Source organism: Bactrocera neohumeralis, chromosome 2 (genome assembly GCF_024586455.1).
Source record: "Bactrocera neohumeralis isolate Rockhampton chromosome 2, APGP_CSIRO_Bneo_wtdbg2-racon-allhic-juicebox.fasta_v2, whole genome shotgun sequence".
NCBI lineage: Eukaryota > Metazoa > Arthropoda > Insecta > Diptera > Tephritidae > Bactrocera > Bactrocera neohumeralis.
Genome location: NC_065919.1, coordinates 4,608,730 through 4,630,581, shown reverse-complemented (window position 1 = coordinate 4,630,581; position 21,852 = coordinate 4,608,730). Strand labels below are relative to the sequence as shown.

Genomic DNA, 21,852 nt, shown 5'->3' with positions numbered 1-21,852 from the left:
AACTGGCATATAAGGTAAAAAGTACAGTTTCGGCTTTAAGACCAGCGCTGAAAGATTGGTAGCTTTCTATTCGATCTACTCTGTTGCAGACTCTGGAGAGGCCTGTGAAATAGGAAACAAATTTATTTTTTCTTCGTCAAACTTCGGCCCCACTGTGCACTGCAATTCGCAATGATCGTAATGAAAATTTCTACTTGCAAGTAATAATTTTTGCGCAGCAGCAGTAACAACACCAAAAGCAACAACATGACGGGCAATAAAACCGATAAAATGCAATAAGAAAGTCAACAAAAGTTAGGTGACTGACAAACAGGGTAGCATGCAACAACAACAATACATAAACAATAGCAATCAGCGAAATTACCAGTTTCGCTTTCAAACTTGTGTACGGAACATTTTCATTTCATTCGCAACGCAGCTTGCGCAAAGACAGCTAAATAGCCAAAGAGCTTAAACGAATTTGTAAGCGGATTACGAAAGTTTTTTTTCAAATTTTAGTCCTTAAATTTGATAGTGCCTAGCTCATATGTGACAAAGTGCAAAAGTGTGTGTGTTGACTAAATACGAAATATAAAATACGAAAACAAATAAACAATAAGCTCCACTAGTAACAAGTAAACAATGAAACCCGCGAATTTGAACGAGCAATATGCTCGCTTCCCGGAAATCTCACGTGAAGAGATGAAAAAATTCGTCAATTGGATACACGCCCAACCGCACATGCAGAATTTGTCCGAAGAGGAGGCGTTGCACTTCTTTCACGCCTCCATGAACAGCATGGAAATGGCCAAACAGGTGCTGGACACTAATCTAACGGTGCGCACACACTGCGATGATTTCTTTACGAATCTGGATTGTGAGCGCTCAGAGCTGCAGCGGGCCATGCGAACAGTGTAAGCGACCGTTATATATAAATATCTGTATAGCCTATGAATGAACTTAGAAATCTGCATAAAATCTGCAAAATTTTCATAGTACTACAGCACTTTACGAATGAGTAAAGAGGCAATGCGCTGGAACTCGCCGACTAAAATTTCACTAAAACATGTTACGCAAATCAAAATTTAATCGTCGATATCGTAATAATTTTGGTGGTTGTATTTTTTTTCCCCCACATGCGCTGTCCTCTACCTTATCTGCCAAGCGCCGATCACTAAAAAATAATAGCAGAAATTATAAACCCCATGAAACATTTCACTTGTCAATAGTCAAATGAAATCGATCTGTCAAATATTTCTGGCTCATATACACGAGCAACGATGTCAGATTCGCCTCCTGATATTAACCGAATAGTTATGCTAATCGGTTATTAAATATAACCCGAAAGGGTTCCAGTATATTCATAAAATACCGTTAGTTAGGCAGAGCGAAATTAAAACATATACCCACTACAGAAAATCAGATGCATAGATATATAAATACACATGTTTTAATTCTATATTAATTTTTTTTTGTTTTAACCACTTTTAGCTCAATATGTCCGTTGCCAAAAACCACACCCGAGGGTTATCGCGTTATAATCGGGAAGTTAGCTGATACAAATGCATCGAACTTCAATTTTGTGGACTGCATGAAACTGTAAGTAATTGAACATTATAATTTCGATCTTTTTCTCTTACGCCCAATTTATTACAAAAAAAATTAAAAGAAAGTACATATATATTCGTCAAACTTAATATCTTTAAATGTATTTCATAAATCAAATAAATTAAATATGCTTTACTTTCTAAAATTGTTCAATTAAGATTATGTAGTATGAAGTATAAAAGTAATAAATTTTGAAATTTTAATGGTTTCGAACCATTTAAAAAAGACTGGCTACAAAGAGTAGCTCAATGTTTGGGTATCACTTGAATTGTCTGTGAAAAATTTAATGGACCGAATTAACATCTGCGATTCTTTGCCGAAACGAAATGATATCGAACCATTTCTGAAGCGAATGGTAACAGGAGACGAAAAGTGGATCAAATACGACAATAATGTGCGAAAAAGATCATGGTCCAAGCGTGGTGAAGCTCAATAAATGGTCGCAAAGCAAGGATTGACGCCTCGAAAGGTTATTCTGAGTGTTTGGTGGGATTGGAAAAAAGTCATCTACTAAGAGCTACTCCTGCCTGATCGAATGATTGATTCTACATTTTACTGTCAACAACTGATGAAATTGGAGCAAGCAATCGAAAAAACGACCAGAACTGATCAACAGAAAGTGCTTCGTCTTCCATCAGGACAACGCTAGACCACACACATCTTTGATGACTTGGTAAAAACTGGGAGAGCATAACTGGGAAGTTTTGATGCATCCACCTTCCACCACCGGACTACCATTTGTTTCGGTCTATGCAGAACTCCCTTAATGGAGTAAAGTTGGCTTGAAGAAAAGCGTGTGAAAATTACTTGTTGCAGTTTTTCGCCAAGAAACCAGAAACTGAAGGAATAATGCCTCTAGCGAAAAAATGGCAAAAAGTGGTCGACCAAACTGGTACATATTTGGTTCATTAAAGTTCATTATAAATATAAAAAATAAATTAAAGTTTGATTAGAAATACGAAAAGACTAATATTTAACCAAAATGAGAGAAGATCGAATTAGTTGGCGCTGAAACCTCCATTAGATATTTATTTAAAGTACTTCTCCCATTTATAGTTTTTGTTTATATTTCAGGGCATGGAGAGATTCTGCTTAGTATTCTTGCCATCTATGTATATATGTACATATATCCCTTGTCAAACAATCTCAATATTAGTATATTAGTATTAACATATTAGTAATATCTCTGAAAAACATGACTTGAAACACAAATAAATCGCTTGATTTCAGGTTAAATTAAAAATAATTGCATTTACCGAGTTCTAAAGTTCATTTCAAAGTATACGAAGTTAATTAAGTCTCGTAATTGCAATTAGTGTCAGAGATACATCTGAACATGTGTCACGTGAAGTTTTAAAATTTATATATGTATGTATACATATTATTATAATAAAACGTATGCATCTAATATAGACTATGCACTTGCAGCTCATAATTACTAGAGCCATTTATATGTCAAATGAAGTGACATTAGCTTATTAATTGGAGAGATTACGAACTAATTAGCCGTTTTTTAAGTATTAAAAATAGCGAGCTCATGTCACGTCAATAAACGTTTCATTTAAATTGAAATCGCTGCAAAATAAATACACCTATGTTATAAAGGAGAAGATCCAATTCAAGGTTCCCAACTTTTTTAAAAAAGAAACACAGAAACTTGAAATTTAATGGGGAATGTTTATTATCATTCGGAAGGACATTCTTTGGCATTCATTTTTTGAAGATTATCTCTTTGAAATGTTGGTCAGATGGTCCATCCGTTGAGTCCAATTTTCGCTGACTCATTCGAGCATTTCTACTGGTAACTGACGAATGCCACGCGTGATGTGCAAGACCTGAATAAAAGCTGGATTGTCCACATAGACTTTACAAATCCCCACAGGAAAAAAGTCTAACGGTGTGATATCACACAACCGATCGGCCGAAAGCGTCAAATTATATGCTCACCGAAGTGTTCTCTCAATAAATGCAGTGATTGAGGCGATGTGTCGGAAGCGGCGCCGTCTTGTAGAAACGAAATGTTATCATGGCGCGATAACGGTCGCTCTTGGTTACCCTCTGACCAGCATAATTTTTGAAGAAATATGGACCGATCATTCCACGGCCCCACAAACTACACCTAACCGTTTTTCTTTTGGTTGAAATGGCAGCTTCTAAATCTCTTCAGGTTTATCTTTGCCCCAAATGCTGCAATTTAGCTTGTTTACATACCCATTGAGCCAGAAATTGAGCTCATTTCTGAACGAAATTTGGCTCGGAAACGTCGGATCTTCTTGAAACTTTTCAAAATCTCATAGAGCGAAGCGATGCACAACCTGTATTTTGTACGCTTTTAATTTAAGATCTTGACGTAATATGCGCCAAGTCGTTTCAAACGTCAATCTGAGTTGCTGAAAATGGTGCCAAATCGACTCTCCACGATCTTCGTAGATACTTTCAGCTAAGACTGCTATGATTTCCTCACTGCGTACGGGACGCGGTCTATTCGGTCGAATACAAGGTGCTTTCCAAAGGTGCTTTCTTTGGAACCCACCTTGTATTTTCCAATAATGAATGCTGGATCCCAAGTTGGATGATGATTTTGCGAATAATACGCTCAGTAGACCGATTATGTTTACCATAAGTTGAGCGAAGCACATTCTTTACAGAACGTGAATTTTTGTGAATAAAAGGCCTGTTATATGTAATCCTAGTACAAACCATTAGTAAGTCAACCATCTTTAATAGAATTAACAGGTGTGGATGTCCTACGAGAGGCCAAAAATTAGATTCCGTTCATAATCCTCATCATCATCACACACACACGGTCACAAAGAAATACAAAATGCTTTCTCAAATATTGAGGCCAGGAACACTGAGCCATTCCTATGTGACCTAATCTACGTTTCCATTTTTTGTACCCCGTTTTTTAGGATAACTATTTTAGTGGCCGACGTTTATTGTTTAAAAACACGCTTGTAATCAGAATTTTTAAACTGTACTAAGGGAGCATGTAGTGTCACGAGTGAAATTGCGAAGCAGGCATTTTTTAGGTGAATGTGGGTGGTGCTACGCTTTGTAAACCGCTTCTATAACTTCTGCGCGTCACCTGCACCGTGTGTGGGCTTTATAATTCTCCTACTTACCATATTGTTTTTGAAACACATACTAGAAAGTTGGTTAGCAAAATACTTAGCTTGAAACCAATTAATCGGTCACACTTCATAAAAATAACTTTTCATGTTTTATGGCAGATATAAATTAACTATATGCACGAGTTTGTCCACGTTCGTTATATTTGTGTATACGAAGTCGGCTTGATAAGTCCTTGGCGTTGCGGAAGCTATATTTTATAGGATTATAGATTTTATGCGAATCGAGCAATAATACTTTAAACAATATTTTATATACGAGCTTCCCAAACGATATGAATATTAGCAAGTTTGTGTTGTTGCTTTACATATTTTTGATATTTTACCAATTATACATTTGTCGCTAGCTTACCAGAGCTCGAACTAATGAAACCATTAAACTGCTAGATCTCGCAAAAATGTATTTTTTAGAGCAAGAATTAATATTTCTTTATTTTAGAATATAGTTTTTTTATTTCTACATTTTACAGTTATTGCATGATTTTCGATATGTGGATGTCCGAAGATGGCATACGTCCAGGTCACATTATGGTAATGGACTTAAAGGGCGTCACTTTGGGGCATGTGGCACGCATCGGCATATTTCAGATGAAAAAGTTTCTATTCTATTTACAGGTGAGTGCTTTCTAAACTCTTTCTTATAAGATTTCAAACAAAGCATATTACTCAAACGCAGGAAGCTGCCGCAATACGTTTGATTGGTTTCCATTTCATCAATATTGTACCATTTATGGATAAAATTTTGGCGCTGATGACACCGTTTATGAAGAAGGAGCTAACCAGTATACTGTATATACACAATAACCTGGAGGATTTTTATAAATTTGTACCACAGTCTATATTACCTAAAGATTACGGTGGCGATGAGTTGGAATGTGTGGAATTCAGAGGTAGCGAATGTTATTATTCTTATTATATGGGATGTGAGCTATTGTTATTGCTTAATTATTTTGAGACTTCTCTGCATTTTGTTGCATTATTCATTGAATTTAAAAACCCACATTTAATCAAGTATACTTTTCAGAAACCGTTTACGCCAAGCTTAAAGAAAATCGCAAAGAAATGCTGCAATTCGAAAAGCGTCATCAAGTAAACGAGAAATTGCGTCCGGGAAAACCGAAAAATGCCTCGGAGCTATTCGGCATTCAAGGGAATTTCAAGAAGTTGGATATTGACTAAAGCTTTTAGATTTAACAGCATTATTATTATTTTTTTTTGATTTTCAAAAAATAACAAAATTATATCGACGTGTTTTAAAATATTTAGTGTTATTCTTTTACTTTTAGTTAAATATTTGAGATCAAAACTTAAATAAATAATGAAAGTTAAAAAAGTTGCGCATTTGCCTGTAAGGCCCTTAGGGGTCAGTGTGACCCTCCGAAAAATCACTGATTTTTTCGATTTTTTTTTTTAATAAATGCATTCACGACAAATACAAAATGTTTTTTTATGTTATTTATTGGGTGTACATATAATACAAGTAGTTAAATAAATTGTTGAAATGCCACGTAAATAAAAGGACATCGTACACCACGACTGCAGCCGCATTTTTGATCCAAAAAACAATTTCAAAAAGATTATTAATCTGTAGGGAAGTCGTTATCGCACTATGGAGAGTTTGTTTTTTGAAATTTGACAAGATGGTGGCGGTTTGAACAAAAGGTATCGAATTCGGCCCTTTTTTCGACAGTCTTTCGTAGAAAAAATTGGAAAGATTTCAAAATAAAAAAAATGCTTCCATACCCAAAATATTCTTATAAAAGTCATCTAGATCTATAGCAATTACAACAAATACATTATTTAATATTTAAAATATTTTCCGCTTTATTTTAATTTAATTATTTAGCAAAATTATGGAATTCAAAATAGGTTCAAGTCCAGTTGTGAATAGTTTCTTCGGATAATACATACATATGTAGATATACACATACCAAATAAAATGTGTATAGATGTTATAGATAAATATGTTATGATAATGCATAAAGTAATTTACAAGCCATTTAATAGTAACCCTTCGTAAAAATCTATACTCAAATAAAATACTTTAAATATATTTACATAAAAATTGAAGTAAAAACAAAAGTAGTTAATATAATAGAAGCACTTATCATATAAGAACCTTTTTTCAATATTACGAAAGTGTCTGATCCATAATGTGAACTTAAATCAGATTTCGTTGACTCAAAACGTATTTTTAGCATGGTATGAGTCTGTATTTTATATACATATGTTTTTATAAGATAAATTATTATTTTATAACTAGAAAATTTTGATGAGTTTATATATTTTTCGACACTTGTTTATATGTTTTTAATTAAATATGAACGAAAAGCAAATAACGTTAGTTTTTCACTATTTTCCTTTTTGAATATACAAACTAGTACTTAAAAATACCCTTTGTGGTAGTGTGTAATGCGAAATTATAACTAAGAGAATTATTATTTGATAAGTATGATAATATAATTTATTATACTATGTAAGTATATGTAAGTATGGGTATACATATGTCCATGTAAGTAAGTATGTTTTAATGCATCATATACAAATGTGTTTGCGTGATTTTTTACATTTATGTTTCTATGTATTTTTGCAGATATGATTTTATGAATTCATGTACGCTACGTCTATTGGTTTATATACAAGTATGCTGCTATATATATGTTTATGTACTTCACTGTTATAATTCTCAAATGGAACAATACTTTAAAGTTACTCAAAAATATGTAAATTTATAATTTATACAACTTATTATGTAGGCATATGTTTCGAGTATAGTTAACTACATACATAAATATAACTATATATATTTACTTTTAATTCCATTTTTACTAGAGATAATTGCGCACTTGAGCCGCAGCACTGCAGCTATTTGCATTACCCATAGAAGGGCATTTGAAATTCAATTACATTACTAACTAAACTAAACTTTATTTACAAGTCTTAAAACTACTTGGTAAATGGGAAAACTTAAGCAAAATGTCAAATTGAAAACATATTCGAGTGCCCAGCACTTCGTTGTAATTGTTGTAAATTGTGTAATGAAGGCAAGTAATTGAAAGCGTACCAATTTGGAATCTCACTTTACGCATACATTAATTTTTTCCCCAAAAAATTAACTTCATTTCCTCACAAGCGTAATGGAAAGCGGCGAACTTTCGACCATTGTCGCTAATGAATGTTTCTTCGTCACTGCAGCAGCTGCTGCTACGTTTGTTACTGCACTTTGCATTTTAGCACGCAACGCAGTTGCAGTTTTCTTAAGTTTTCCTGCGCCTTTGCTGCTTTTCTTATTGCTGCAGCTGCGGCTCATTGGTATTACATTTTGTGTGGACGCTGTTACTTCTTGCTTGCCGACATTTGAACACGCGTCCTCGGCTCATCATCACATCTGCGTCGGTCGTAGCATGCCACAAGACATCGATGTTGCCGCTCCGCTAGCTGCGCTATGCATGGTGGCCATTGTTTGTTGCAACGCTGCAGCAGCCGCACGGTTGCGCGAATTACTTCTTGACGCCGACATATTCGATGATGCACCACCACTGATATTTCCATTGCCACCGCCACTAAGCATACGTTGATGATGTTGTTGTTGTTGCTGCTGTTGTTGAGATGTTAACTGAGTCATAGCCTGTGTGACATTCGATCCTGGCGCGGTTATTGTGGCCATATTGGCGGCGCCCACATTATTATTGGGAGCTGCGCTGGTGAGTTCCCAGCTATTGCCGCGTTGTACCAAAGCAGTAATGGGCAGCTAGTATGTGTGGAGTAGAAAAGAAAACATAATTAGTGTGCATTTTATTTTACAAATTCATATACATATTTACTAGAAACAAATTATTTATTTACCGGTATATTGACGCGTTGCACGGAGTACGTTGAGCCACGTAAATTTCCACCGCCGCTATTACTATTCCCAGCATTGCTACACTGCGGCACCGTGCGCAAATATGTATTAGAGGGCAATTTCAATAACTCCGCTGCTGCCCCCGAGGCCACTCCTACGCCGGCAGCATTGGCAGCGGCAATTGAGCTCATCGAGTTGTTAGCGGAACTGCCGAGAGTAGACGAATTTGAGGCGGATTGCTGATGACTTACTTTCGATGCACCGTGCTTATCCTTTTTGTTGTTCATTGTGTTTTTGTTATACAGTGTTGATTGAGATTGTTGTGACCCAGACATTGAAGTTGTTGTTGTGACGGCCATCATATTATTATTGGAATTCTTACTACCACAACCAACATTTTGTTGCTGTTGTTGTTGTTGTTGTAGACCCATTGCCGATACCGTTGTCGTCATGGTACTAACGGTTTTCGCCAAACTATCGCTAGCGCTAGCAATAGTTGGTCGTGTCTGTGCACAAGTGGCCGAATGACGCGACCAATGCATCTGTTGGCAGGGATAATCACAATACGATGTATTCCAACAGCAATAGAACTGTGCCTCTCGGCCACAATTTGAACACCACTGCTTCTTTTTAGTTTCCTCAATGGATCTCAAACGTTCTTGCTCGCATTGCTTGCGTATCTCGTTGGAAATACGTGTTTTCTCGTTCTCCATGCTTTTACGCATTTCGGAGAGCATCAAATCAGAGGTGCGTTTGAGTTCGGCAATTTCTTGTTCATACGCTTGCTTGGTGCGCTCAAGCTCTATTTTTAGTATTGTTATTTTAGCTTGTAAAACGGGTTCATCGCCTTCGGACATCTCTAACATGGTGTCCTCCATAACAGATATAAAGAAGTCCGTTAACTAATTAATAAATAAAACGACAATTAATCCATGCAATATTATTAATGAATACAGTTACAGTTATATTTCACTTACCTTATGCGCATTCTCTACCAGCGTCTGACACACCGGACCCGCTTGTGAGGGAAACATAGTCGTGCCATCCGATTTTAATGGACCGTTAGGACGTTGCATCAACCTTGGTGGACCTCGGCAAATCGCATCCGTAACCATTGACGTTAAACTAGCTGTTATAATATCACCACTGGATGTGCTGGCCGCGCTGATTGCGTTACTAGGAATGCCTACCGCTTGTGGTGTAGGCAGTTCAACTGCTGAGGATATAGACACGACAGCGTTACCACTACTGCCATGAATGTTGTTGCCAATCATAGGTATATTTGAACACAAAGCAGCTCCTACCGTAGGTGTCAACATATTAGACGATGGTTGAGAGAGACCCGCCAAAGGCGGTGGTGCTGACATAGTGAGTGGAGTAAGTAGAGCAGTTCCGTTTGGACCAATACTGCCATTGCAAGTGACAAATGGTGTCACTATTGCCGCGGAATTGATGGCAACATTCGGTATGGGATTCGTGTTAACCAACATGTTATTATTGTTGTTTGTGCTACCGGCATTATTGTTGTCACTTAACACCGCAACCACTGCGGGTGTTTTGGAGACGGCGGTAAGAGGTGGCACTGGTATAGAATGTGTGGTGGTATTGTTGCTACTAACGGTGGCATTTCGTGGAGGCTCATGCGGCGACCAAGCTTGTCTTGGTATGGAGACCATACTGTTCTTCAAGAGCGTCCGTTTCAAGTCATTACTATTTGCTAAGGGCGATGTAGACGGCGGCGGTAGAGCAGGCGATGAAAGTGGTGCGCTGGAAAAGTTGTTGCGTGTTACACCAGCATCAGGCGTAACGCGATTCGGAAATGATTTGCGTGCCCGTTGAAGCGGCTGAAGTGACTGCATGGATTGTGATTGAGATTGCACTTGAGGCGGTGAGGATGACTGGGGTAATTGGTGTTGTTGTTGCATTGTAGGGCGATTCGCTGCATTATTTGCTGATATTGTGTTTTTTTGTGTCGGCGGCTGTGACTGAACAACAGCAGATGACGGTAATGGACCATATGGCACACCTCGAGTATTCGGTCGTTTATTAGGGGGACTTATATGGATACCAGCCGACGTTTGTGCATTTGGCATATCCATTGCAGTAGCGCCCTCCGGATTTGCTTGAGCAAGGGTTTTGAGTGCAACTAGACTTGGTTGTGTGTTGCGATTGTTTTTGGCATTCACACGTTGGATCATAGTATCGCCAACACGAACCGCATCGGTTAATGCGGCAGTAGGTGCATTGGTTGCATTATCGCCACCAGACGATGTTGTGTTCAGCTCTTGCTGTCCAGTATTAGCTGTGGCGGTTGTGGGTTCCTCCTCATCTGACATCACTTCTTGTTTAACGAGCGACAAGTTCGGCAGTACAGCCTGCACTGCAACCACAGGTAATGAAACATGCGCATTAGTATCAACATTTGCTTTTGATGTTGGCACAGCTTCCGTTGTGACCTTGGACGCTTTTTCGTTCATATGTTTGTTGTTCTGTGCACTTATGTTGGCCACTACTTGCATGTCTGCTTCATCGTCCGAAGTAATTTCTTTCTTTATCTCAATAAAAGGAACCAAATCTTTTAGTATGTGCGTATTTGCGGTGGATTTGGTAGTACTTTTTTTACTGTCCTCAGTTTTATTCGTACAACTACTGCTGCTGTTGCTGCTCTCTGCGCTCTTGTTTGCATTACCGTTATCATTATCAGTACTATTTGTGGAACTAGTTGTTTGTATACCGGTTGCAGTATCCGTAGCCGCACCCGCTGGCTTCGCATCACTGTCAACGTTTGCTGGAGCCTCTTCTGTTACTGTGCCCATTGCCACTACCAACTTTGTAGATTCATCGGGTTTTCTCATTGGACCCTCCTTTGATATCTTCTTAATCGTTACACCGTGCTTATTCTTAACTAAGTTCTCCATTAAGGCTTGAGCATTATTTGGTGATGAAGATAGTGGTGCCGACGTTACTACGGCAGCAAGCTCTTCCTTTACACCAGCTGTTTTCTTAGTTTCCACGTTCAATTTTGTAACGTTGGAGCAATTTGAGTTAGGTACTGCTAGAGAGGTTGCAGCTTTGCTGTCGGAACCAATTGCCACTGTTAATGCGTTTGCATTTGTTTTAATCGTAAGCATTGGAACACGTGGTTCATGCTTGGCATGCTTCGTGCGTGGACGCTCGGTTGAATCAGTCACTTTAGTGGCACTACCCACACTACAGGCGCTTGTATTTACACCTACGCCACAAGCATCCATGCCATACTTACGTTTGACACTGGTTTCCGCATTGCCATCGACATTACCAGTAAGAATGGCACCGGTTAATAGGCGCGGATCAGTTTCTTCCTTATCAAATTTTATTACCTTCGGCATTGGTAGCTCCAGCTCTTCTCCAGCCTCTTTTTTGTGTTCGCTAGAGGATTTGCGTTTCAAAATGACGGCGGTCACCTTTGACGAATTACTATCGTCAGAACTTGCTTTGCTAACCACTTCATACTTAGGCGTAATTATGGCTGCCTTGACATCACCAACACTACAACTGCCACTTGTACTTGTAATACTACTTGACTTCTTATTTGGACTAACAGAATGATCCGAATCGTTGCTCGACTCTGTAGTACATGCTTTTTTTATAATCGACAAATGATTATCCGCCGTCTTAACAATTTTGTATTGTAACGAAGGTTTCGGCACCAATGCCTGTTGCCGTTTCATATAATCCATAACACCGGGTATCATCATTTCCAATTGCTGCAGCTCCTCAGTCGGTTCGTAAGGGGTTTTGAATTTGGCATACTTAAACGCGCCCACTTTAATTCTAATCTTCTCAATATGCACCTCAACTTCTTTAATACAATCGGCCAGCTCGCGCGCCGAACGCTTGCCAGTTTGTGTATTTGGATCCTGCTCCGAATACAGAAAGCAATCTTTGATCGGCACAAAAGCGCGATCATGTTCGCCGAAAAAGCGTACATTCACATGTGAGAGTCCTTGTCCGGGACCCATAGCTTTTGCTGGCCAATACGGAAATCCCTTCAACTTTGCCCAAAGTAATAGATGTGGCTGCGCGCAAACATCCACAAACCAATCAGTACGCGTATTGGCGTTCAAATAGCATTCGCCGCAGGTATCGATTTCATTGGTTTCCTGCCGACAAACTTTCAATATGGCTTTGGCAGTGAACACCTCTTTACTAGAGCCTGGAATAAATGAATTTTCTTTTATAAAAATGGAAAACGGTTAATGTCCTATTTCTTTGTGCTAACTCACTGCCACTGCTAAGGATGAGAGCATTGTGTAGTATCCATTTTGTTTCGTTGAGGAACTCTTCGGAACAACGAAAGGCGCGTTTCTCTATTTTCTCCTGTAACGTGGTGAATGTAACCGGGTTTGCAATGTACTTGGCGTAATGTAATAGAAAACTGTCGGTGTATAGGAACTTGGAATACTGCAATGGCAAATTGAAAATGAAGAATAAGTAAATAAATAATGCCACATAAAAGAAATAATTCTGGATTTCCCTAAAGCTGCTGGCGATAATTGTATTAATATCATACATATATGTACATACATACATACATATGTATGCATGGAAAGTGAAATTTCTTTTATTATAAGTAAATTAGCTGAAATTATAAATTTTATAAAATATTACAATAATTATATAGTTTGCTGGTTGACAAGGGCTAATAAGCTAAGTGAAAACTTATCCTTCATTAAGTTAAACAATTGTTTAGCAATTTAATTATAAATCGTAATTACATAGTATTAGTCGCCGTAATTTTTCTTAGCCAACCTAAAAAATTCAAACTTTTTTATGGATTTATACTTAATATAAATAAAAATAACTATAAATATTTCCCCTGTGATGATTTAATGTGTAAAAAGATTTTAATAGCTACAAATATGTACATATATATAAGTAGAGGTGCATCAAGACTTGAAATAGGTCAATATCCATATGCATATAGTATACAATATACATATATATATATATATACCTACATACATACATACATATATCTTAATATATATACATATGTAGCATTTTCCATCAATTATATCACTACTGCGTACCGTTAGGCAGCAGATAAACCCCAAATATAAGTATCAACTATCTGAAAGCGTTTCGGATTGCATATACATATATAATATATGTATATACATACGTAGGTATATTATTATTAACAAAAGTAGCAAAAGAACGGACAAGTAACAACATGAGTGTAATGTGAGTGGAATGAGGAACAGGTAAGCAAATAGAAAGTATGTAGTGAGGAGTGTTGCATATATACAGATACAAATATAACGCTCTTAACCGGTAAATTCGCCGCAATCTTCAAAAGAGAAAAAAAAACCGAGGCCATAGCGTATGCAACAGAAAAGTATCGAAGAGCAAATGTAATCTGGCAATAAAAGAGTAGTACTTGTATTAAACAAGTTTGCTACATATCCAACAAACCCGGACATAATTGATGGAATTCGTAATATCAAATACATAATCACTTATTACGAACAAATCGAGCCAAACATATGTACGTGCTTATATTAAATTGTTAATTCATATATAGATATACATATAAATATTTATATATGAGCATATCATACGTTTGTTTGCAATCTATGACTTATCCTTGCATTCACGGCATTAGCCAGCCATAAAATTTCTATGTTAGATAATTGTAAAGTATATCATTTAGTTGAATTAAGACCCGGGGAATAATGATTGACGCTCAATCTATGCGCTGCTCACATTTTTACACACATATTTACTTAAATCTATGGATTTATGCATATTTTCTAGGTTTGCAGACCAGTAAACATGGGCTGTTGTCTAACCCTTTCTAAAGAAGACATTTCAGCGACATGCACATTGGATCATAATATGTACTATATAGATACGTAGACATATAAACGAATATTTTTGGATATTTTATTTCAACTTGCTTTTTCTATATTGTATATAATATTAATTACTTATGTATATCTTAATAATTGAATATAATAATAAAATGATCACTAAAATATGAAATTATTTAACAGTTCATTAATATAAGAGATTTTCAGTTCAAAATATGCACCAGACATTGGGGGCTCAAGCTAAATTCTAACAAACAAATTATTACTCAAAAACCTTTTCAAAATTACCATTTGAGGAATGTTTTAAGCTATAGCAACAATAACAACAGTTAATTTATTTCCACAAAAATACCGATACAGACTGGATTATTTAAATATTTTTTTTATATTTTGGCTATTTTCAAATTGAAATGCTTAATTAAGTGTTAAAATGTACATTAAATGGTGCTTACACACCGATCATTACAACACATTCTAATTGGTATTTAATCTCTATTGACTATTGAAATATTGAAAAGTATAATGTGTTTTTATTGCAAATCATTGTGCGTATTATCAAGTTTAATAACTCTTACTTTGTTGGTATGGTAAGTCATAAACAAAATTATTTGTCATAACAGCAATTATGACTAAGAAAATAAAGGTTATTTGATATAATATAAAATTTATATCTATATCTTATTTAATTATTTAACTTTTTGCAAAGTTACATCGATGAATATACGCACTTATTAAAAAAATAGTATAGTAAGTTTTATATACCTATAAATAAATGCAGATTATCTAACACCATTGTGTGATGAGTAAGCATACTCTACTCATAGGGTACTTGTTAAAATTGTCTAAAAATTAAAACTACTTTGATTTCGATAACCAGGAATATTTTTTGCAGCCGTATTGTAATATAAGAAAAACATAAAATAAATGAAATGATTACGAAATAAGCTCAGTATAATTAAATTTAAATATACATACATATATGTATACTTCTATATACAGTGCCACAAAATACATATGCAAATATAAAAATACACATGTATGTACGGCAGATTTTTATATACATACTACATACAATATACGTACATATGTATGCTATGTAAATTTGTAGTCATATCAAGCAAATTGAAAGTTAAAACAACGATTAGTTGTTGCTGTCTCAGCTGTTGCCGTAGTAGCTTTTGCTCTATAAAATCCAACCAAGCTAAAACAAAATCTCCAATATGCTGCAGTAGAGACAAGTTCGTGAAATCCACGATGACGATAACATACACGAAGCAAATAAAAAAATAACAAACAAATGTGATAGCAAAGAAGACGAAGCGTCATGTGATGAAACAAAATACAATTGACCAAATGAATAACAATAGGCAAAACTTGGTTGTGCGGTATCTGAGGCGAAATAAACGCCAAAAATACAGAACGAAATACTATTTTTAATGTTTTATATTGTTTTTTTATATTTAACACGCAAAAATACAACTGCGAGTTAAACAATTTTTCATTAATTCTGAAATTACATAAATGCAAAATGGTGTTAAACTTACAAGAACGTAAAAATCATTCCGAAATTTGGTCTTCTATTTCTTTAAATTTTGACACACATTTACATCGGTATACACATATAGTTTGTGTGTAATTTTAGATATCTACTCACCCCTTTAACCATTTTCATGCGTTTCAAAGCAAACGAAAGAAGCTGACTCAGCACATCTAAGGACATCTCATTGCGACGAGAACTGCTGTTGCAACGACGAAAAAATATCAAGAGGTTAAATTGAATTTTAGATATTAGATTAATACAAAATGTTTTACTTCGAATGCTATTTTCTCTAAAAGCAAAGTTTTTTAGCATAACTACAATTAAGTCGTTAAAGCTACTTTAGATAATTGTCAATTCAAAATGTTAAAAAATCTAATTCAACATTTTTAGAAAAAATGTTTTGCAGCAGCTAAAATGCCCATTATAAATTTATGTAGAATTTTCGAACATTGTTTTTGGAAAAGTATTTTAGTTGTTTAAACAACTTTTAAGAAAGAGTTTTGATTTTCTATAAAAACTATTTCACAATATAAAAATTATGGTTTAGAAATGTATTTTATTGGCTTAAACCATTGCTAAATAAAACATATTTTTTTTTATTCAATGAGGAGCAAGACCAATTGATATCAATCAAGTAAAAAATAATACCGCAAACAATTTTACGATTCATTTGATTCCAATTTGATTCCAAACAAAAAATAATTTCGTAAATATTTACGGTATAAAAATAAGTTTAATCATAAAAAAAAATTAAATGTATTGATGAGGTGTATAATTTACCGTTTGGGGCCATTAAGTACGTTCTCCACACTCATGCACTCTGGGCATACCCATGAATCATCTAATTTTGTGGCCGCTGTCACCTTAATGCAAGTACAATGGAAGCAGCGCACACATTTGGAACACGGAAATAGATCGGCACACTCACGACATTTCCAGCAAAAACTATCCCAACCTCTCTGGAAATTTTTTTATATAAAAAATTAACATATTATTTTTTTTCAACAGACAAAATTTATTGCACTTACCTTTGGAGGTGGTGCCCAATAATTTATTAAGCGTGCCTCTACACTATCTACATTAGACGTTGTGGCAATATTTACTGGCGCCTCACGCTCCAACGTTGTGTCCAGCAAAGAATTTGTACTCCCCACAAAAGCAGCAACCGATGCATTGCTATCATTCATTGTATTATTCTCGACCACCACTAAATTTATATCCTCATCTTCACCAACATTGACAAAGCTACGCTCGCCATCATCCGCTTCTGAGGAAACTTCGCCTTCATCATGTTTGACACGACTCAAAAATTCCATTTGTTTCTGCACAAATTCCGAATTTTGTGAACGCATATTAGTGCGTTTAAGCATCTTCTCATCAGATGGCCAGCGTTTAAGCTTGCCGGTTGAGGTATCCAGAATATCCTCACTTTTGCGATTGACGCTCTTGCTGCGTGAACGTCGTTGCAAGTTGCTCGATGTCGAACTTCCACTATCGTCTTTCAAAGGAGCGAATTTGCTATGTTTACGCTGTTTTTCGCCGTGGTAATGATGATTATTATAGTGATGTTGTTGTTGTTGCGTGTAAGTTTGTTCATTAGCATCCTTTGGCGCACTCTTTTGGCGCTTTCGCACTGCGTCGGTTACAAATTCACTCAAGACCTTTGATTCATTCACAGAACGTTGGAGTGCGAGAAATTCACGAGATAACGGTGTACTACTTCGTGCAAGAAAGCGTGCGTTTTGATGTTGTTGATTATATTGTAACGAATCCGGAGATTTTTCTTGACCAGGAGAGTTTAGTTTATCTGCATCTGAGACAACAGACTCAGCAACCTCATCGATTGTTCTGCGCGAGCTATTGGAAATTCGACTAGACGATGAACTGTGCACACCTGCTTGAGTGCTGTCCATCGGCTGGTCATTCATCATCTGTACCATAACAAGTTTATTATTTTTTGTTTTCATTGGCAACATTTTAGGCTTCACGGTCAATGCGGAAACAATTTGCACCGGTACTGGGCAAATACCCACACCTTCTATAGACGATTCGACTACTGCCTCGGTTTGTGAATTCAGCTTGGGTAAGGAGTTAACCAAAGTTGTTGTTACTGTGACTGCACTACTATTATCAATTTGGCTTACTTGCTCAGTATGTGCATCAATATCAACTGTACCTTGTTCTAATGCGTTAAGACCTGTTAGCTTCAAGTTCCGTTCATTTTCTTTATAATCATCACACTCATTGAAATCATCTCCTACAAAGCTGCCGCCTTCAGTGTCAGGCACCTGCTGTTTATCTTCTCTCACTTCTTGATCATCTTGATCATATCCTACGTCCATATTTTCTTCGATACCTTCACTACAGTCCTCCTCCTCCATATCCGCATCTTCCATCTCCGTTACCGTCAAAATATTCGTAGAGATCAGGCCGCTTTTAACGGCCGGTACTAAGGGGGTCGTTGTGACAACAATATGCTCATACGCCGGACCCGGTATTGAGTCGACGCTGTCTTCAGCAGCCAGCGTATTTTTCTCCATTACAGGGTTGATGATATCATGGGAATGATGATGTGTTCAAACTCAATGCTAAATACGTACGCAAAGGAATGGAAATAATTAAGAAAATAATTAGTATGATTGTTCGAATTAATTTAATTAATTATGTAAAGAGAAATAAAATAGTATACACAAACACCAGCAATGACAAAAAAGAAAAGGTTAAATACACGCCTGTGGTGTATGACATCCAAGCCGAATGAACGTTGTTGCTGATCAGTTTATGTGCTGTACGTTCATCGTTTTCACAGTCACTACACCGGCTACCTTCGTCTGCTGCGATGAATATACACGAAGCACAAGTAAATTACATATATACAGCCGATTAGAAAATTGTTATTCTTATTGTTATTGCACGCCTACAAAACGTAGATACCAACAAATGCCGAAAATAATTTCCCATACCCCCCAAAATGCTTTCGCAACGAAAACATCCATCCCAACAACTACTTACAGGTATGAAAAGAAATACTCGTATACCGTACAATGCAATGTGTATAAAAATACGTATACATACATACATACATGCATTCAGAGTATAGGCGTTTTTTTTTTTTGTTGGACAACAAACGATAAGTATTCTCCAATTTCTAAAATATTGTTAGCTGTAGTCATCTCTTAATTTCCATTGTTACAAAGATGTATATACAATATTTAAAAAAGAAACTTTACAAATATTTACTACTTGGTAACTTTATAGAAAATAAATACCGTACTGACGATTATGTAAATGTGATGGGTACCCCAATGCAATAACGCTACATTTTACGAAACTACTATGCTTAATAATTCAATAAACCCGATTTTAAAATATGATAGCTGGCAAAAATAAGTTTAATATCAACATTTAGCAGACTAATAGAAGAAGCCTATGTTTACCAGTCACACTGCTTTTTACAAATCAACAAAATATACTCAGAGACAGGGTTTTGTTATTACTTAAAAAACAAGCCAATGATTGCACCAAACAAGAACTTGATATTTATCGGTCGGATAGTTCGGCAGCTATATGCTACAGTGGTCAGATCTGAATTTATTCGGTTATTTTACCGTTGACTCGGGCAATAAACCTTTTGTATGGCAGCTATATGCTATAGTGTTCCGATATCGACAACATCTCAAACAAAAAAAAAGTGAGGGCTGAATCAACTCAGCTCGTTACGCTTTGTAAATATTTTTATACGGTCTCCGACTCTGTTCAAGGTATATAAATAGCATTTTTCAACTGAATGTGTTGTGTTTTTATCAGGTCAAATTAAAATGATTCGTGTTTTCTTGGACAATGGTACTATCATATAGTCATTCATTCCAAACAGAAATAAATGAGGAAACTTTGGTAACAAAGCTAAAACTCCTCTTTAGATGACAGTTTGTTTTCCTTCTCCCTTTTACAGCCGCATGCATCAACAATTGCAGCACACAAACACAAATAATCATTAGAAAATTCGGACAGATCAGCAAAACTGTGGGCAACCATAGTCTAACAAAACGGGATTTGCTTAGACTTGCCAATACATGGTACACTGCAGATGTATTAAAAGTTGGGACCATCCATTCGTACAATGAGGCAAGCCAAATAAAAAAAATATATATTTAAATAACATAATGAAATCATTTAATATTAACTATATAAAGTATACTTACATTTTGTGCCCTAAAGATCAAGTTGTCGTGATCTTACAGCCGCACTCACTCCTTTTACCACTCTTCTCAATTGTCGTGACCTGCTGAGTTTCGTGAGTAGCTTACATTCGTAACCATGGAGTGCCAGCTCTTCCTTATTTCCAACAGTCCAATAGCCTGCTTTATGTGATTTACATACATATATGTATGTATGTTGCTTCCGCTGCTTGAAATAGCTGTCACTGCTGACCAGCAGGACTATGGCGTTGTATCGATTTCTTTGCCGGGATATAGCTTCAAGCTTTTATAAAGTCTACAGCGCAAAATTTATGATTGCTTTGAAAAGTATGGTTCCTCTAATCTGATTAATAAACCAATATTTGCAAACTACTATTTGTAAGCTTTGTAAGAACTGAATGTCAGTGGGTGCCATCAATGCATTTCCCACGATTTGCCTACAATCCACACCGTTTCCACGCTGTCAACACTAGTAATATTTAGGTACATATAAGCAAGAATAATTGTTTTATGCATATGTACTCATATAATTTTACTTTTTAATGTTCAATACTTGAAATCGCTCTTCTTCGTCGACTTTGTCGCCTTCACGATTCGCAAATCAAATCGTTCACTTATTTGTAAGTGCAAACGTACATTTATACACACAAATTTATATGTACATATTTGACGTTTTAGTTTTTTCTAGTCCATTTTTTGCTTACGGTTTGCTGTTCAAAATAATCAAGTTTCCATGAATTAAAAATTGATTCACCAAAATATGCAGATTTTCACTCAATTTATAAACAAAACCATTTTTCTAACTTTACTAATAAATTTTCATTTATTTTTTATACAATTTCCAATATTATTAGCGTTTATGTCGTCGCTCGCGCGGCCGTGGCTCGTTGTTGTCTGTCCGTCTGTCGGTCTTCCCTGGCTATTTTGCTTCGTTGTTGTTCACGAGGTCTCGCCTATTCGCATTTCGTCGCATATGCAAAGCCAATACGTATATTTGTTTTTGTTTGCTTGCTCTTTACACTCTGTACGCTCACGTCGAAGCGAATATGTAAATTGGTATGTATGCATGTAATGTTTTAATGTGGTTAACGCAATTAAACTATGCCGATTTTATTTATTGAAATTAGACCATAATATTAAAAAATAAATACTTATAACAAGCAACTACTCCCGGAATTTAGCAATTTCTAATTCGTCATTCGATTTCATTTAAATATATGAAAAAAATGAAATAACAAAAACAGTTTCGCCTCATTTTTCGCTGCGTTTTTTATTTTCGCTCAGCAGTTCTCTTATCATTTGTTATATTCTCTTAAATTATCAATATATTGTTTATAAAAAACATTTATGGTTGATTTTTATTAATTGACTTTATTTATTTAAAAATAACTGCATTTAAAAACAAAAATCTGCAAAAATATTGGGAAATAGTATATTGGTGTCCATTAACACTTAATTATATTCACACAAATAAATAAAAATATAACAAATTGTATATCTTATAATAATTACCTGCAGTTATGAAAATTATATATTGCTTACAATTTTTAGAAATTGATGAGCTTCTCGATTTGTTGTTGTTGTTGTTGTTGTAGCGGCAGAAGTCTGCCGAGTTGACAGTCCTTGGCCGGATAGAAATCCGGGTCCGTTCCGGTTGCGTAGACCCGACTGTCATGGGAACGACTGCTCGATTTGC

General features: G+C 35.9%; 2 protein-coding genes across 6 annotated transcripts; one reads left to right on the top strand and one right to left on the bottom strand.

Moving 5' to 3' along the window:
* The first annotated feature begins 379 nt into the window (after positions 1-379).
* On the top strand, positions 380-5,977 carry LOC126761295 (alpha-tocopherol transfer protein-like). Of its 2 annotated transcripts, none has more exons than XM_050477347.1 (5): positions 380-893; positions 1,471-1,578; positions 5,165-5,333; positions 5,395-5,608; positions 5,743-5,977. In XM_050477347.1, the coding sequence occupies exons 1-5, from the start codon at positions 622-624 to the stop codon at positions 5,895-5,897; spliced, it is 918 nt and encodes a 305-aa protein (XP_050333304.1). In that variant the 5' UTR covers positions 380-621; the 3' UTR covers positions 5,898-5,977. The 2 variants fall into 2 exon arrangements, with proteins under 2 accessions (XP_050333304.1, XP_050333313.1); XM_050477356.1 differs by having other exon boundaries at positions 382-893; positions 5,189-5,333.
* A 564-nt stretch (positions 5,978-6,541) lies between these two features.
* LOC126761175 (uncharacterized) lies at positions 6,542-21,201 on the bottom strand. Of its 4 annotated transcripts, XM_050477145.1 has the most exons (9): positions 20,693-21,201; positions 20,160-20,625; positions 16,986-18,545; positions 16,738-16,916; positions 16,072-16,156; positions 12,828-13,005; positions 9,540-12,775; positions 8,565-9,464; positions 6,542-8,469 (listed from the first exon to the last, which is right to left on the bottom strand). In XM_050477145.1, exons 3-9 carry the CDS (start codon positions 18,495-18,497, stop codon positions 8,101-8,103), a joined length of 6,459 nt encoding a protein of 2,152 aa, XP_050333102.1. In that variant the 5' UTR covers positions 18,498-18,545; positions 20,160-20,625; positions 20,693-21,201; the 3' UTR covers positions 6,542-8,100. The 4 variants fall into 4 exon arrangements, with proteins under 4 accessions (XP_050333102.1, XP_050333095.1, XP_050333110.1 ...); XM_050477138.1 differs by having other exon boundaries at positions 20,160-21,201; XM_050477153.1 differs by having other exon boundaries at positions 16,072-16,153; positions 20,160-21,201.
* Between the last annotated feature and the right edge of the window lie 651 nt (positions 21,202-21,852).

What these genes read in the sequence shown, in the direction of transcription:
- LOC126761175 (XM_050477138.1), bottom strand. Translation starts at nt 18,497, where the DNA reads ATGGAGAAAAATACGCTGGCTGCTGAAGACAGCGTCGACTCAATACCG. An exon ending in ATTGGGCACCACCTCCAAAG is followed by an intron (nt 16,917 to 16,985) that starts GTAAGTGCAATA and finishes AAAAATTTCCAG; the next exon opens with AGAGGTTGGGATAGTTTTTG. An exon ending in GTACTTAATGGCCCCAAACG is followed by an intron (nt 16,157 to 16,737) that starts GTAAATTATACA and finishes TCGTTGCAACAG; the next exon opens with CAGTTCTCGTCGCAATGAGA.
- LOC126761295 (XM_050477347.1), top strand. Translation starts at nt 622, where the DNA reads ATGAAACCCGCGAATTTGAACGAGCAATATGCTCGCTTCCCGGAAATC. An exon ending in CAGCGGGCCATGCGAACAGT is followed by an intron (nt 894 to 1,470) that starts GTAAGCGACCGT and finishes AACCACTTTTAG; the next exon opens with CTCAATATGTCCGTTGCCAA. An exon ending in GGAATGTGTGGAATTCAGAG is followed by an intron (nt 5,609 to 5,742) that starts GTAGCGAATGTT and finishes TATACTTTTCAG; the next exon opens with AAACCGTTTACGCCAAGCTT.